This window comes from Ambystoma mexicanum, chromosome 8, assembly GCF_040938575.1.
Source record: "Ambystoma mexicanum isolate Mex_15411 chromosome 8, UKY_AmexF1_1, whole genome shotgun sequence".
NCBI lineage: Eukaryota > Metazoa > Chordata > Amphibia > Caudata > Ambystomatidae > Ambystoma > Ambystoma mexicanum.
In genome coordinates, this window is record NC_090929.1 from 583,465,044 (window position 1) to 583,482,633 (window position 17,590).

The 17,590-nt window shown below is 44.2% G+C and overlaps 1 protein-coding gene across 8 annotated transcripts in view; it reads right to left on the bottom strand.

Moving 5' to 3' along the window:
- CHD5 (chromodomain helicase DNA binding protein 5) overlaps positions 1–17,590 on the bottom strand; it is a 2,731,226-nt gene that overhangs the window by 1,876,321 nt on the left and 837,315 nt on the right. For all 8 annotated transcript variants that reach the window (XM_069610277.1, XM_069610279.1, XM_069610280.1 and 5 more), the window contains one exon: positions 14,330–14,533. In XM_069610277.1, the coding sequence (XP_069466378.1) occupies positions 14,330–14,533 (204 nt within the window). The remainder of the gene's footprint in view (positions 1–14,329; positions 14,534–17,590) is intronic.

Here is a 17,590-nt window from a genome sequence, read left to right on the forward strand (position 1 = left end):
TGTTGGATACACAATCCAATTTCTTTGAGTCAATAGACCTGCTTAATGCTTGTGGCTTCTTGTTATATTTCCCAAATTGAATAATCTTTGTTTTTTCGATATTGATTATTGGGTTGTTCTGCCTTGTGTAGACTTCTAGTCTAGTGAGTTGTCTTTGAAGTCCAATGTGGATTCTGTCCATTAAGACTAGGTCATCCGCGTATATGAGATGTGAAATTTCCATCCCTCCAATGTTTGGTAAGAAACATCTGCAGGAATTCATAAATGCTGCCAGGTCGGAAATGTAGAGGTTGAAGATATACGGCGCCAGAGGGCATCCCCGTTTTACACCTATAATCATCGTGATTTTGTCAGTAAGAAGGCTGGCTGAGTTTAAATGAACCCTAATGAAAGTGTCTGTATGGAGTTCCCTTATTTGGTCCAACAGGTCTTCTGGGCAGTTCAAGCTTCTCGGTTTTTCCCACAGCATGTGTCTACAAATGTTGTCAGAAGCTTTCAAGAAGTCTACGATTGCCAGGAATAGATTTTGAGATGATTTTAACATCTTGTTTTTTAGGAGCGACAGTAGGAAGGGGGGGGTAGAAGTTCCAAGGCCTTTAGCATAGCCAAACTACAGACGGTTGCAACGGCCTTGATCAGCTGCCCATTAATTCAGTCTCTTTAAGAGGAGTGTCGCATACAGTTTACAGGACATCTAGTAACACTATCAGTTGGTAGTTTACTGGGTAGTCTCTATCTCTGCTTTTTAAGATCGGAATCACAATAGCAACCTTCGAGGATGGTTGAATCTTATTGATAGCGATGAGCGTCTGTAGAATGAAGTCTAGCACCCCTGCCCATTCATCTCGGTTGTCTTTCAGCAGCTTGTTCGATAGACCATCAGGAGCCAGGGCTCTGAACAGCTTTGTTCTTAGGATTAGAGATATTAGTTGCATCTGGTTATAGTTGAGAATTCATGGGTGCTGAATTCCCTGCTAATGTGTATTTGGGTTTGAGTCTGCAAATAGGTTCCGCAGAAAGTCAATCCATCTCCTACTCCATTTATCAGTGGTAGTTTTTGATTAGGACCGATTGAGTTAATGGTTGACCAGAGTTGCCTTGTGTTGTTCTTTTGCTCCAGCATTCTCAGCATTGTTTGTGCATCTCTCCTGGTTAGTTCGATCTTGTGATTTTTAGGCCATTTTTTATATGTTTTTGTTAGATTTTCAAAGCCCACTTCCGCGTCCCTCTAATCTGCTCTCTTAAGTAGTTTCCTTCTTTTCTCAGAGTAGACTTTTTAATGCAAGTTGCGAGTCGCAGCTGTGTCTATGGAGGGTTTGCATGGCATGTTGCCCCCGGTTAGGTTTCCGGTGAACCACCAGAAGAGTTGTATAATTTAATGTGGATATGAGCGATTGTGGGTCCCTCCGCTTGCCTGTGCCTGCAGGGTTATGCTGATTTTATATACATCCATCTTCTGTAACCTTAATCTCAAGCCATTGTTTTCTACTCAGTCGTGATATTTCCGAGTACCAATTGATATTTTAGCAGGTTGTGATCACAGTGCTTTAATTACTCTGATCAGGCTTCTAGAAACAAAGATGTAGTCGATTACTGACGATTGGAGGCCACAATGCCAAGTTTGAGTCCATTTCCTCCCTTTTTCAAATGCACCATTAAGACAGTGAAGGTTGCAAGATTTCATTAGTTGGTTCGAAACGGTGCCTCTTTGTAATTTTGCAGCCGAGATATTGGGTACTTCAATCCCGTCTTCTTTGGACACCTCCTCAACCGACAAGTTTAGATCCCCACACAGAAAAATCGAGACAGTCCCTCAACTACATGCCTCGTCAATAGCCTTCTTTGTGGCTTTTAGCATATGGTCCCCCTTATTTGTCTTCGGGGTCCAGTATATATTAATCAGAACCAGGTGTTTAGTGGCTTGTTAAGAGGCAAGTAGTCTGTTAAGCTGTTGTTTCAGTACAGTGAATTGAATGAAGAGACCATGGTTAGTTGAAGTCTGGGGATCAAAATTCAATCCTGTCTTTATGAGGGTCAAAAGCCCAGCCGAGGGTTGCCCCTCTTGATGAACAATTGCTGGGTTGAGGAATGAAACAAAACTGTCCAGGCCAGGTTTCCCGAGAGCCACACGATTGTAGGCAAATTAAATCTTCCTCATCACAGCTAGTGGGGCCTTTTTCCATCAAGTGAGAGAATCCTCTTGTGTTCCATGAAACTAACGTAAGGAGATGCATAGATGCTTCCCTACCCGCTAGTTGCTAAACGCGCTGTTCTGTCTCCAAAGATTCAGGTATCCTCACCTGGTGATCTAAGTCCTTCTGGTTTGTGGATAATGTTTGGCAAGTAACCAACCTTCTTCCCATGGATGACCCATCCATCTAAATTGTCAAGGTCAAGTTTTCTCTTATCTTTACTGGACCCGGAGAGTCTCCTAACCTGGGTACTTTTGGGAATCTTTCAGTCGTGGGAGGAGAAACCCAGTCTTCTTCCACACCCTCCTCCTCTTGCGTTGTAGCGATTGTCATGGTGGCCCATCCCCTTAGGTTTTGTAGGAGAACCCGTTTAAGGGTATCTTCATCCTGGGAGAACTTGTCACGAAACTCTTGTATATCGAAGCCTAAAATTAAAAGGCTAGTACTGGCCTCCAATAATAAATGTTTCAGCACTGACAAGCGGAGGTGAAGCAGAACTGAGTCTGTACAGTCTTTATTTGGAAATTCAATTATTGTTAAGTCATCCAATGTTATTTGTCTGAGTGACGGAACACAATGGCACAGTTTCCAAATGTTATATCTATTCAGGATATAATCTCGACCTAGTTCTAGTATTCCCTCCAATCTTACACAGTGGATCATGTCTCTGGCAAGCTCAAACCAGGCCTTAAGGGTTCCTGGGACTGCTCTTGTTCTTGAGGCATCTCTCTCTTCTTTTCTCTTCCGTTCATTATTTTAAAAAAAAACTTGGAGACCTCAGTTTGACTTGCAGATGGTCCTGCTGCGACAGTGATTTCCTTGACCATTTCATTTTGGGTTCAAGCTCATCTTCCTTTCTCTGGCTTTGTTTAGACTCAGTTCATTGATTAGTCACTCTATTAAGTTTTCTTGGTGTCTTTCCCTTAGCGTGATTTTGTATGGCTCACTCTCTCCTTTCCGCCATGGTCTTAAATGGGCTCATCGACTTCTCAACTTTTTTCGAAGCCCTGTGGCAGCCCACACACCCCTCCTTTTTGCTGGGATTATTGGCATTTTGGGCTTCAATTAGCCCCTCAATCTCCTCGTCTATGGAATAGATTGACAGATTCGATAGCGAGCTCATCTCTTCTTCCTCCGATTGTTTGCCCACTGTACCCTCTTCTTGTGTGTCTGTATCCTCCGCCTCAGCACGGGGCCCACCCCAACCTTCATAGATAGTTCAGTATCCACTATCGACTATGAATATTTTGAGTTTGTTAGAGGGTGCTTCTCCTGCGGATTCGTTTTCTATTTACTGATTTTGCTATCCAGGTTTGATGGAATTGGCGGGGTAATCCGACCTCTGTGGGAAGGATTTTTCCTGCTGAACCCGATACTTGCAGGCCAGTTGGCATTAAGTCTTTGGCTGAAAAGCCCAGGCTTTTGATGGAAATGTTTGTTTCCCTTTTGGACGGGCCCTGGTGCACTAGCAGAGGATTTAAATTGCCATTTCCTGATGGGAGTCGGTTCATGTGTTCAGTGGGTGGACACGCAATTTGCTGACTTAGTTAGCAAGGTTGTTCCGGTCTTTGTCTTGGAGAAGAAAGGGAAGGTGTTAACAGAAGAGTTCCCTGACCTCAACGGTACAGCCGGTTCAGTTGGCTATGGTAAATTCTCCCCCTCTGGCTCCTGTGTTTCTGAATATCCAGAGTATTGCCCAGATGTGGCACTTCGTGTCTTGGAAAGCCCCCTCGTCTGGCGTTCCCTTCTCAGTCTGAGCGTCGGGTGGCAATGACATTTATGTCAGCTGCTCTTCCTTGAACTCCCAAGTTGATGTTAAAATTTGGGACTCCAGGTGGGACATTCACTGTCTTTTTGATGGTTTTATTCTGAGCACTGGCAGCCATGAACCCTTCAATGAAAATCATCTTTGAGTGCAACATGGCGAGTAGTGTTGTATGGTCTTTCCAGGTATCATTTAACGCCTCGTATAGCTTCATAAATGGAGCCATTGCTATTTTTACGACTGATAACTGTGTAAAGTGGTCTTGTGTTACTTTCCCAGATGATATTTTTGAGTTAGTGTTCACTCCTTCCCAGCGATGGGTCTCATCCTGCTGTTCTCTTCTGCGGTCCGTCCGATTAGCTGGGGTGGTTAAAAATAGATAATCTCCACCCAGATCCCCTCCATCTGACCGCAGATAATTCTCTGATACCGCCAAGGAGTTTGCTGCTATTCCTGGGCTAGGACCATATATTTCATTGTGGGCCGTGATTGGCATTGGTCCTGAGGGCTTATCTTTAAGGTCCACTTGCCCTTTTGACAGAGCTGCTTTTAAGGTAAACACTGCCTGAGATGGCAAGGTTATCCTTTCAAACGATACCTATCTAACCTTTGATGTCATCGTCTTTGGCTGTTGAGTGCAATCAGGTTGCTTGTGGAAATTCATTGCTGCCGCTTTCAAGGTAGACTTCGCTCCTGCTGTTTCGATGCAGAGAGGTGAAGAATCAACACGCAGTCTCTTTTGAGCCGGGCCGTGCGATGGCAGTCTAAGATCTGTGGTTGGAACTCCTGCGGGATCTATCCTTCCTGTATCAATATTTGCTAGTATCTCTAAGATCTCTCTGATCCAAGGGTTCCTTCACTTAAACCGCCCTTCCTTCCTTTGTCGGATTCCGGACTAGCACCCATGATCCTTTTATTTCCTTTTGCATTAGAAAGTCTGACCATTTCCATCTCTTACCCATATTGGAAGAGGTGTTAGGTTTTGGTGAGATTTTGTTGGGAGTCGTGATTTTATTTTTGTGGGTCCCTTTAAGGGTTTTGTGTTGAGAAAGGTCTTTAAATAAGGCGATCTCAAATGGGCAGCATGGTCCATCAGCCCGGTCGTCCGGTGAAGGGACTGCTCTATCACCCTCAATGTAAGCAATATTGTATCTAAATGTTGTTTGCACTGTGGGGGTGGCATAATTCTGATTATTACCAACTGCGTGCTCGTGCACTATCACTCAGATCGTATGCTGGTTCGTTCAGCCGGGGCTGAGAGTCGAGCTGTAGTGAGTGCGGGAGCTGCAGACTCCATCAGAGTCGTCTTGCCCACCGTCGCTGGGCTTTCCCACTCCACCCCTCTCTCCCAGACCTGGAGTGTGTTAGTAGTTTGGGGGTCAGTGTACAGGGGAAGCAAATCACTAGTTAATGGTTGTCACAAGGAGCTAGATGAGGTGCCCGGAGACACCGAGTCTGCTGCGAGCAGTTGGCTCAGCTGTGATTGTAGCCTCAAGCTAGTAGCGCCCCTCTCAGGAGAGTGATTTAAAATCCTGTTAGTTTGACTAGTTGTAAAGGTCTCTGCGGGACCATATGCTTCAACCGCATCCGTATCCTCAGCCGCATCTGCATCTGTAGCAATCGTGGGGAACAATAACATCAGAGATAGGTGTTTGTTTGCTCGGCCAAAATAGTTAAGATTACAGAGGAACGTATCAAAGTCTTACCCTTTTCCAAATGTGCACAATCCTGTGCCTTATATAGACCCTGTAGGATCGGAATGGGGGGAGGAGTCTGAGAGACTGGGCTCCAGGATATCGCACTTCTCAGGGATTTGGCCCAGGCTGAGGGTCCCATCTCCTTAGGTTGGTCTCTTATGTCTTCTCCCTCCCGTTTGGTCTGTTTTTTGGGATATTTTCCGAGTAAGGTGAGCTTTCTCCTGGACTCACTGCAGGACAATGTGCAGGCACTCCGTGCCTCACTTGAGATCTTATAGCTTTGTTAAAGAGACAGCAGCAAGGTAACAAAGCAGCCGGAGTTGCTGGAGAAGTCAAAGTCAGCGAGCAGCATACTTGGAGATTTTAGGCTCAGAGAGGATTGGGTCTGACCCAACTTGGATCCTTCTATCCCAGATGAAGGACAATATCCAGTCAAGGTCACTAATGCTGAAGGATTTTTGCAAGTCATGGAGCGGAGGGGCATGATTAACAGTGTTAAAGGACGAAGACAAATACAGAAAGGCAAGAATGGTTGGGGAGTTACTGTTGTGATAGGGGCAGAGACGAGATACTGCCAAGAGGGGATGGGAACCCCTCTCAGCCATGAGATTCCCACAGCTTGTCCTGGTGTGGGAGTTGGGAAGGCTACAGTCATTTCTCTTTTTCATGTGCCTGTATGTTTCAAAAAAGTACCCCTGTCGATCGACCGTACCTGTACTTCCAAATTCTGGCCTGTGTCCCAGATTGCTCAGAAAACAATCTGAGTCTCAAAGACAGTTCAAGGTTCTTTATTGATATCTTTGTGGGGCCTACTGCTGCCCCTCTCTATTTCTCTCTCTCTCTCTCTCTCTGTCTCTCTCTCTCTCTCTTTCTCTCTCTCTTTCACTCTCTCTCTCTCTCTCTCTCTCTATCTCTATCTCTCTCTCTCTCTCTCACTTTGACACATCCCACCTCCCTAACCCAGGCATCTGTTACCCAGGTTAGTACTACTGATTGTCGACCCCTATTGTCTAGGTTCTGTCTTAGACTAGTGATGGTACCCTAAATGCAGTCTCACTGACTCTATCAGGGACTTCCTAACTTTCGCCACTCACACCGAAGATCACTGCTGTAATAGGGAATGGAGTTGTGCTTTGCAATTGCTCTGTAGCATTCAACTGGTTTCACTCATGCCCACTGTCTCCTTACCCTCCTACTCTACCTTTGTCCTCTCCCTTTACTCTTCCCCACCTCCCCACCAACCTTTTGTCCCGCTGATGGTTCACTGCTCCTGTCTCTACCCTTTCATGTTAACTATCCTCCCACGTCTACTCCCTCCCCACTATTTTATTTTATTTATTGGGTTTTTATAAGGTGCATATACAGTAAAGGTGTTTGAAGGTGCAAAACTACTACTACTTCAACTCGCACACTACTCCTCCTCCTCCTCCTCCTCCTCCCACACTACTACGCTTTCCCCTCCTGCACTACTACTACTCCTCCTACCACACTGCTACTCCTCCTCCCACCCTATTGCTCCTCGTTTCACACTGCTACTAGTCATCTTCCCACACTACTACTCCTCTTCCCACTGTCCTACTCCTCCCACACCATTAATCATTCACCCTCCTTCCCCCTGCACCAACATTCTTCTGACACACACACATTTACACTACCCTTTCTACACATTAGTCTCACACACATGCACACTCACACATCAGAACCACTGTTACTCCTATGCCAATGCCTCACCTGCTCCAACACTCTTATCCACAAGCCATCACTCCCAGGTTCTTCCCGCTGGCCTCTTGGTTGCTGTCCACTTCCCCTCTGACCTCACCTGATACACACACACTTCCTGGTCCCTGTCCCCTGCTTAAGTAGCCCTCCCTCTGTGCTGGTTGGTCATCCATCCCTAACCAATCTGGTTCTCTCTTTGTCCTCCCAGGGCATGCATGTGCAGGAAAAAGCTGCAAAATGGGGCTTTCTGAGAGTGGGGTTGCCACTCGGTAGACATGGCAGCGCTGGAAACGCCTAATTACTATTTTACTATTTGTGGTTTGGGGCCCACTGTCTGGGACTTTCTTGATAAGTTCGGGGGACCTCCCTGTTTTAGTCTGTTGTGGATTGTCTCATTGGATTGCAGGATTAGCTGCAAGCTTTGCAAGTCTCTCTTTTTTGGTTTCCACTCTGTGGTGATGTGCATCTACAGCTGGTGTGCCTCCTTGGCCGCGCTCCATCAGCGATCAGGTCTCTGAGGCGCTGAAGCTAATTATGAAGCTTCGTTAGTGCAGATAGCTGTTCTTGATTTAATAGGCGTATCTTCTTGCCTCACATCTATGGCACTATCTGGCATGGAGAAAAAACACGGGTGAGTATATGCACTCATGGGCAAAGGCTGTAGGCATTATTCTGCAAAAATGCAGGCTGGTACAAAGGACGGGGGCAGGAATTGGGTCCCTCTCCGCTGCCACCATCCACCTCTGGGGTAGGACTGGCACTGTATTCCTAACTGATAGGCCTCCCTCCTGCGGATGAGAGTCGTTCCATCCCCTTTCGAAAAGGCCATGTTATTGGCCTTGCTAGATCAGTTTCTGTCTGTTTGTTCACTAGAACTTCCACTACCAGCAGCCAAAGCAGTGAAACAACCAGTAAACAGCCCTACCCAAACACTGACTGCAAAGGGCAGACAGGAGACAGAGCAACCGTGGAGCTCCCTGACCAAGCCAAAATGCCATGTGACCCGCACCAACTCCAGTGCCAGCGAGTGTATAGAGTGCTCCAAAAAGGTTTCACACGCTCACTCTAAGACAATGTACTCACCAGTGAGGGGGCTCCAAAGCAGCTTCCTCCTCAAGCCGGCATCGCAAACAGTCTGGAATGCCCTCACATGAACTTGGACATTGAATGCAGTGGATCGCCATTGCCTGAAATTGGCAACCCCGTGTATGAGAAAGGGGCGGGGCTTAATACCATTTTTGTATGTTCTCTTCACTGTAGCAACTCCTGTGAAAAAGAACAGACATTGGATGGCCTGGGGAACCAGCTGAGGAAGGGAGGGAATGGGGGATCAAAAGGGAGGATAACACTGGGCATTGGAAGCAGGAAGGCCTGGGTTATTCAGGTGAAGTCAAGAGAGGAGAAGGAGATCCAAGAGACCAGGCAGAGGAAGCACAGAGTAGAGGAGCATTGACAAGTATTGCGGAAGGTGTGTGCATGGTGAGGTATTGGTTGGAGCAAGCGGTACTTAAGTTTGAGTGTGTGTGCACGGTGGGTGAGTGAGACTTATAAAGAGAGAGTAGGGAGTAAACAAAAAGGTGACTGGGGAAGTGAAATGAGGCAGACTTTGGGAGAAGGTGTGGGTGGAGTGAGAGAAGTAGTAATGTGGAGCGGGGAGAACAGTACTGTGGAGAGGGGAGACTAGTGGTGATGTGGAGAGCGTGGAGCTGAGAGTAAGATCTGATGTTGGAGATGTCAGGGAGAGATACATCAGAGTGATAGAGGAAGAGTGAGGGTGAGATAAGTATAATGGTTAGTGGAATGTTGGGGAGAAGAGTAGGAGGAGAAACAGGGGACAGGGAGAGGAATACCATAGTACGGAAGAAAAGGACCAAGTGAGACTTGCGTGTCTGGAATTTACCAACCCATATCTTAGATTGTATTGGGGAACTAAGGTCAGGAACAACCTAGATTGTTCCCACAGGGATGTTTACATAGAGAAGGAATCATATAAAGACAGACCGCTTTTTAGATAGTAGGGTTACCAAGCAATAGTGACAATCCTGGGGTTTTAGGATGCCTGAGTTAGTGGGGGAACAGCACACACTGCGATATAGAGAGAGGTAATGCTTTTAGTGAGCCCTTTGACTATTCTGACAATAAAAACCCTTGAACTGTCTTGGAGAGTGTGAGTGGTATTGAAGCCACCTGTGACACTGACCAAGGACTGAAGAAGCTCATCTCCCATAAAGAGAATAGCAGACTTAGATCCTCTGTCCCACCAAAATACAGATTGAAATCATGGAAGAGGTTGTTCGCCTCGCTGAAGTGCAGGTGTTGAGCCATGGCCATCTTCCCAAGCGTCTTACCAGTCAACTGGGTGATAACAATGGGAAAGTAATTAGCAAGGTCGGCCATATCATCAGAAGGTTGTTTGACCAAGAGCACAATGCAAATCTTTTGCTTAACTCTTTTGGACTGAGACTAGCGTGAAAAAAAACAGGTGGCTAGTCAGGGCAAGTAGCTGCAGGGAAAGGGAAAATGTGTTCTTACAATATTTGTAACTGTCTAACCATATCGTTTTCCATTCAAAGTGCCTATTTAAAAGGAGGGAAGGCAGAAATATGTCCGGCTTTATTGACTGGTTGGTGCCCGGGAAGAGATTATGAATGACACACAATGTTGCACTCGCCCAGCTCAAGTTTCTTTATGACTGAATCAAGATAGGCTATAAGCTATCTTCCAGAGACTATAATGGACCTGGTAGAGCCTTCTACAGGGAACCTCATCGTCATGCAAATCCTGAAGACTTGTGCAGAATTGTTAGTAATCTGGTTAATGTACTTGCGCATAAAGGGCTTTTCATTGTGTTTTATGGTGAAGTTGTAGCCTCTCATGTGATACAGGCAAGCCAGCTTTTCCTTGGTCTTAGATTTACGCCAAAATCGTTCAAGAACTCTACTTCTTCCCTTCATAAGAGGGAAGTCTGTATCAAACCAGCTGTTACATTTGTGGGGGAGGGGTTTCTCCCTCTTCTTGACCAGAGGAGCCAGGATGCGAGTGTGTTGGAAAGCTCAATGTGGATGATTTCAAGCCAGGGGACTGGCATAGTAGACTAGATTACCAAACTTAACAGAGGTAAAAGTGGCAGCAAAAGCAGCTGCAGAGACTCTGTTCACCTGGCTTAAAGAGAGGGATACAGCCTCTGTGGAGGAGACAGGCAGCAGAACTGTGACATAGTTGGCAAAGTGAGCATGACGTGGTCAGGCCAAGTAAGGGCAGTTTTGCAATTGCTCATGAGTGTCAGATTAGTAGATAGAAAGGCATCAAGTCTATACCCCCACCCCAAGTGTGTGAGATGGCAAAATCACTGCATGTGCTAAGGAAATGGGCTCTGACTTATTATTTGGCACATGGAGTCAGATGTTTAAGTGCTCAACAATGAGGATCTCGTTGGACACAGATTGGATGCTGACAATGAAGAAATCCCATTTCATTTTGAATGGTGAGTTGATTATCATTTTAAAAAAGGACTTAATGGTTATTAACACTGCTCTAAGGTCATGAAATCCTTTGTTTTGTTTTAAAAACGTAAATCAAATTGAAGTTTAAAATACGAAAAATGTACAGTTTGTGTTTTGTGTTAGTGAGTGCTCTTTTTGCTTTATGTGTAGCCCCTTCTTTTTTTATCCTTGGTCACAACCTCATTAACTTTATGGAAATGCATTTATCTCCACTGACTCATTTATGTCTGTTCCTCTTAAATATAAAGCAGTTACTTTAAGTTAATGTGAATGAATGTTACTGTCTTAGTACACTGAAAACTTTACCCATTACACTGTTGTTTAAAGTTGGTTTGCTGTTACACGTTGTAGTCCACATGTCCTAGCCTTGAGTCAATAGGACTGTTTTAATAACCATAATAAGAACAACTATACATTCAATTTGATTTCAAATTGGTTAGTAAAATTGGAATCTGCATTAATTGTGGTATTGTTTGTCATGCCTGAGGGCACAACTGGTAATAGCTAACCCTATAATTGAGGAACCTTAGACAATTGAAGATGTTCAGCTTCACTCTGTTGAATGAGTCAAATCTGAAGTTATGAGAATCCCAGTTACTTTCTATGCATCCAGAGACCCTCATATTTCTGAGTGTCTAAGGATGCAGGCAAGTAATGCTTGTTTTCTCTCCTCAGTGTAGTGGAGCAGAAAGGAAACAGAGACAAGACGATTTCTTGTCTTCTATCCCAGTCCCCGGGAGAGTGTGCGCCCTTGCCTCATCCTTCCGATGCAGTAATCCATATGCGAGGTCCCTGGGAGGGGCATTGTGCCCGGTCGCGGGTGATGCTGAATTTGCCATTAAAGATAGCATAATCATGATGCCTCCGCTGGCCGTAGAATCTTCAAGATTGTCTTGGTGAGGCACTGCCAACAGAGCCTTCACTCAGAAGAATCGGCAGATGTGTGAGGTAAAATGAGCTTCCCTCCAGCATCCACAAATTTGAGAAGGTTGGCCTTTGTGAATTCCGTCACCAGTAGGATTAATTCCCTTCACTTTTAATGATGTAGTATTTTAAAGCTGAATTCATTTATTTTCTGCTATTTTATTATGCCACATGAAGTAAGGTCCACTGTACATAATACACATATTGCAAGTTGACTCTAGGGTTTTATGGCATATGGTGAAAGGCTCACAGATGCTTTAGACATAACTCTCTCATTGCTTGCATTATCCTTCTACCATATACAGTTATTTACTCATTACCATTAGGGAGAAGCAAATGTTTGTTCTTTGTGAAAGAGAACTGGGTTTAAAATAGGAACAAATCCGCTTCTTTGACACCAAGTAAATTGGTGGACTGAGAGTAACAAAGTGCAGGTTTCTTCGTTTTTAGTGTATGGATCCATTGTAACAAAAGGTTGATTTTTTTTGTCAAAAATCAATTTGTTTGTCTGTCTTCATGATGTAACACCAATCATTGTTGTAAAGCAAAAAATCACTTTTATTTAACAAATTGTTTCATTGCTGTTGAACATAGATCGGCTTTATCCTTTTTGTAAGGGTACACAATGTATGAGCTATGCAAATTGTGGGCCTAAATACACCGCATTTGCTTTTTGGCAAGTTAAAGTCGTAGATAGAGATGTTCCAATTAAGTGTTAGATCCAATGATATTTATTTAAACTTTGCCTAAAGCCAAAGATGATATCCAAGTTTATCATGCCCAGAGAAAGTCTTTCAGGATCACACAACACATGAGCCATAACAGCTTTTACACACATCCACAAGTCCAATGTGTAGCTATCCAAAATGGCAACAGGCAAACAATCAATGGACTTCCTTTGAGGTCTTATAGGATGAATCTTGAGACTGGAGTATCAAACTTCTTCGATCAGAGAGACCTTCTTAAACACTACCTTTTTACTTATGGATAGCAAGTGAATGCTCAAGGAAATAGAGGATTTGTGAGCAATAACAGACAATCTGAGCCTAAATTTATGCTATCAAAATATTCTGTTGAAGAACTAGATCTGGGAGGTCATGGCTCCGGAGATGGGGCAGACCATAGGCTAAAGTCAGCTAGTTTTTATTTCAGGGCAGAAAGTGTTAGGGCACCGGAGGAAGTATGAGAAGAGGTGGTGAATCTGTGACATTACATGGTTCTTCATGATGCACTTGGGTAAGATATGCACTCTTTGTTTTCAGATATGGAGGCAGCGGGAGTAGGGCAGGTGCTCAATACTCAGACTATAGTAGCAGAGTCAGTAGGACAGAGAGAGACACAGCATAGACTGTCAATCTGCAGTACAGAACAACAGCCCGTCAAGCTGGTTCAGACGGGGCAAGAGAAGAGCATGAAGCAAGGCCATAAGCTCTGGTTCAACCAGCCTAAAGAAGCAAGTCATGCATAGCAGGTGATAAGAGAAGTGAGCTGCCATGGCAGAGTGCTTCACAGATTAGGGTTGGGTGACATTTCTGAAAGTGAAATGGAAGAGGCAAAATTCACACTCGATTTGACTTCTGCATGCTTTGTGGAAACACACCTCAGTCCTCTGTCTGTTTTGACCCCCTGTGGCACTCTGTTTACCCTGAAACTATATGCACCACTTCCACCTTTTGAATACATCTGGTGGCACTTTGCGCAGTCCATAATTTCACACCGCATTTTCTGTGCTTCACAAGTCACTAATTTCAGGTCAACTGCAATGGTGTGAAACACATTTAGTTTCTGTTTTCTCAGGCCTTAATGATTCTTAATGGGACATCCACTAAGAACCATTACAACCCTTTGGGAAATGGCCAATCCTTGTGGGGATTCTTTTAGCCTGTTAAAATGTTTCATAGCGAAGAATGACACAGACACATTGTCTAACCAGAGAAAACACTTACTTCATTTTGTCCAAAGCGAAGCACATGCAAGACTAGTAGTAGTAGTCACGCTTTGCCTTTTCCAAAGCAAAGCATATTGCGAAGCACAGGCGCAAGCAAGAGAAACACATGATTGACTTTGATTGAAGCGTAGCATGATGCGAAGTCCATGCATGAGTGGGAGTAACGCACACGCTTTGTTATAGACGAAGCAAAATGTTTCATAATGATAGTGAAGCACGCATTCTTTTAAAAAATCCAGCTGTGTCATCATTGTGCATGAACTTTTTTTTTTTGCTTTGCCTCTATGCTATGCATTGCACTAGCAATGGGTGCAAATTGGAATGGAGACAAATTTGGTGGATTTCGGTGGAAATTTCGCTTGACGAAACAGGGCCATTTCACTCGCCACTGGAAATGATGAAAGTACATCAAGAACCGGCTGTAATGCACCTTATAATGCATGTGAAATCTGACTTCATTTTCCAGAGGGATTTTAAATCCTAGAGAACTAGCTTTTAACAGTGTTAACAGGAAATTGTAGTCCTATTACAATACCTTATTACTACGTGCAGGTATAAAACAGAAAATGCAACCAACATACCTGTAGTTCTTTAACCCAGGAACTGTGCCAGTAAGACAATCCGGACCATTTTACAAAAAACTCCCTCTCTGGCATGCCCTCCAGGGGCTTGGGAGGTGGCGCAGTGGGTTCAATGTCAACAGAGGGCAACGAGGAGAGTGGAATGGGCGGCTCCTTCCAGGTCCAATGCAGGATTCGCTGCACTTTTCCTTTCAAGGGTGGACACTAGTGATAGAAAAATGACAACACAACAAAGTCTCAGAGAGGAAACGAACCAGTGAGGTCGTGTTTATAGCAGTGTAGTGGAAAGATGTTTTTACAGCCTGTTCTATTCGATTTTCCCGTTCATCCTCATTTGACCCTGCATGATACGATTCTGATTTTGGAAGCCTGCTGCACCATTCTTGAGATGTGACCCCCATCTTATAAGTATTCAAAGGTATTTTGTATTGAATAGGAAGGTTTCACACACTAACTATTATTTATAAGAGCAAATCATAACAGTTAGGAAAACAATAGCTATCTGACACTAGCCCGCACACTTATCGGTTCCAGACTGGACTATTGTAAAGTCCTATTTGCAGGATCCCCCACTGAGAACATAAAAAAACTACAGGTCATTCAAAACATTGCCCTAAGAGCTGCACCGAGTATCCCCAAATGACACCACATGGCAGCCGCCAAAACAAATGCACACTGGCTTCCAGTTCAAGAGAGGATTATCTTCAAAACCCTGTTCATCACGCCAGTGGAGTAACTTTGCTGAAAATGTTGGGGGGGACATGACAACGGAAGGAAAGGGGTGGGGTGAAAGGAGGGCGGATGGTGGCTCTGAGAGATCGTTTCGGCCAAACTGTAAAAAGAAATTTGGTCGAATGGTAGATTTGACCAAATTTGGTCACCACCATTAGTTTGAAGCCGAAGATACCGACTTGGCTTTGGCGGTTGCAAGGGTGCCTCCCGCTTCCTCAGCATTGGTGGCGGGGGACCCAACAAAAAAAAGAAAAGGGACGCTGCAGCATCAGATCTGACTCGTGTTAAAGGGATGGATCTGACGCTGCTGGTTACAGGAGAGGCAGTGAACGGAGAAAAGATAAGTGGGGGCGTTTATGGGTGTACTGGTGGTTTGATGGGATGTGGGATTGGTTTTTTGTACCAAGGTAAAAACGTATTTGCAGCTGAGGGATAACACTAAACTACCATACCACAGAAGTCCATTGCTGACGCTCTGTTATAACTTTCATAAGACTGGTGGCGTATCTTTAAAATTCAATTGGGCCCCCACACATCTTTCACCAGCCTGCCATGCACCCAGTGACACAACATAACATTCACAAACTTAATTCCACTAGAACATACAAACAATGCATTTTTATCATTCATTCAGACACAAAAGTTAACACACATATGCTTGCACACACTCTCACTCACACACAAATGCACCCAGCACCTTCACTGACATACACTGTGTGCACACAACATTTATATGTGCATTTACAATAACACATGGAAACAGTGGCGCAACGTCCATTGAGCAGAGCAGACCAGACTTTATCACTCCCTGATACCTGAAATTTTGGGCTATGTTGACTTGACCTACCTGAACTATAAACCCATGGCCGAAAGGACCAGAATCACTGAAATGTCAGCAATTTGTCTGATTTTTCCTTTCATTCAAGGGCGGAAACCATTGGTTAATGCAGTGCAGTGGGTGACCAAGTATAATTGGTATAGATTTTTAAATGCCATATATCTCCAAACTTGGGTTCTGCACTTCACCTAATATGTCTACGTGCTGATAGATTTGCTCTACAAGATTCAAACTGATTAAAATGAAGTTATGTTTTCCTGTGTTCAAATGGCTCCAAGCATTGGAGTACTGAGTGGGAGAGTTGCAAGGGGGTGGTTAAGCTGCCCCCCTGTAGCTCTTTTAAGAGCCAGACAGGGACATTTGTCATTGAGACACCTCTCCCATTCGGCACCTCAAAGAGGGTGCCCAGCAGCAAAACTGTCCCGCTGGCAGGACAATGTGTGCTGAGCAATTCCTTCTCAACCCGCTCATTGTCCTGGCAGCAGGACACCTTACCCGTTCCGAATGTTAGAGGTGTCCTGATGCCAGGACAATGTCCCAAGGAGCACCGGGCAGCAGAGGGTGCTCTGTATCAACAGAGTATTACAATGTGAGCCATTAGGCACTGACAGGAGGGAGGGCAAAACTATTAGCAGGGACTTTTGTCCCTTTAGAAATGTGAATAGGAGGGAGTGATCAGAATTGAGAAGGGTGCATAATGTTGCATGCTTTATGAAATAAATGACTATGGCTTTAAAACCCAAGGAGGATTTGTTAGGCTCACATTAATCTGCATGCTGCTATTGTGACTTAGCATGCAGAATGGGGAGAATGAAACTAAATCCATACTCCCATTGCTCAACATATTTCTATGACAATGTATATAGTGTATGGTTAGTTTACTATGAAAGGCTAGTTTAGTATGTAATGTGGTTTGCTTCCAATGCATTGCTATAAATAATGATATGTTATATGTATTATATAATAATAAGCACATGAAATGTAACGCAAAACCTTAATAAATATCTATATCAACTAAGCCTGGAAAGATGTGCACGGTCACTTAAATTGTCCACATCCCAGTTTCACCATTTCACCAAGTGTGTGATCCTGCCCAAATTATTTAATCACATTGTGCCTTATCTGCAGCTCTTTAAGTTATTCTGATTCACTTCGAAGCTTATGTTAATGTATCATGCTATTATAATGGAAAAGGCTAATGACTATAGAGTTGCTCCACATATAACAATATTGCAATTTAAGTATTTTTCACCACAAAGTTATTTGTCACTTGGATTATTTATGGCAACTTATTCTAAAGTCACTTCCATGGTGCCTCCAAGTATCAAAGACTGATGATGCGCTTTCAAATTTCTTTTCTGTGAAGTGACCTCTGTTGGTGCAATCCATATGCTAATTAGGAAATTTGCATTTATTTTGCCTCAGAGGGCTTGGACAGAGCTCCCCAACAAACATACACAAACACAATAAAAATAATTTCTTTTTTAAAGTACCTCTGCTCTGCTTTCAAATGCTGCCCGGGCCATGTCTCATGTTACACTGACCTAACCTCTTCGCAGTCACGCGCCTCTAGTCAGAAACCAGGAAGCTGAATGAGCTTTCTAGTTCCTGTCTGTGTGCTACACGAACACGAAGCCGGAAAGCGATGCTTTGTGCCGCTGGCCCCTGGAAGTGCTACTGCTAGCTTGACA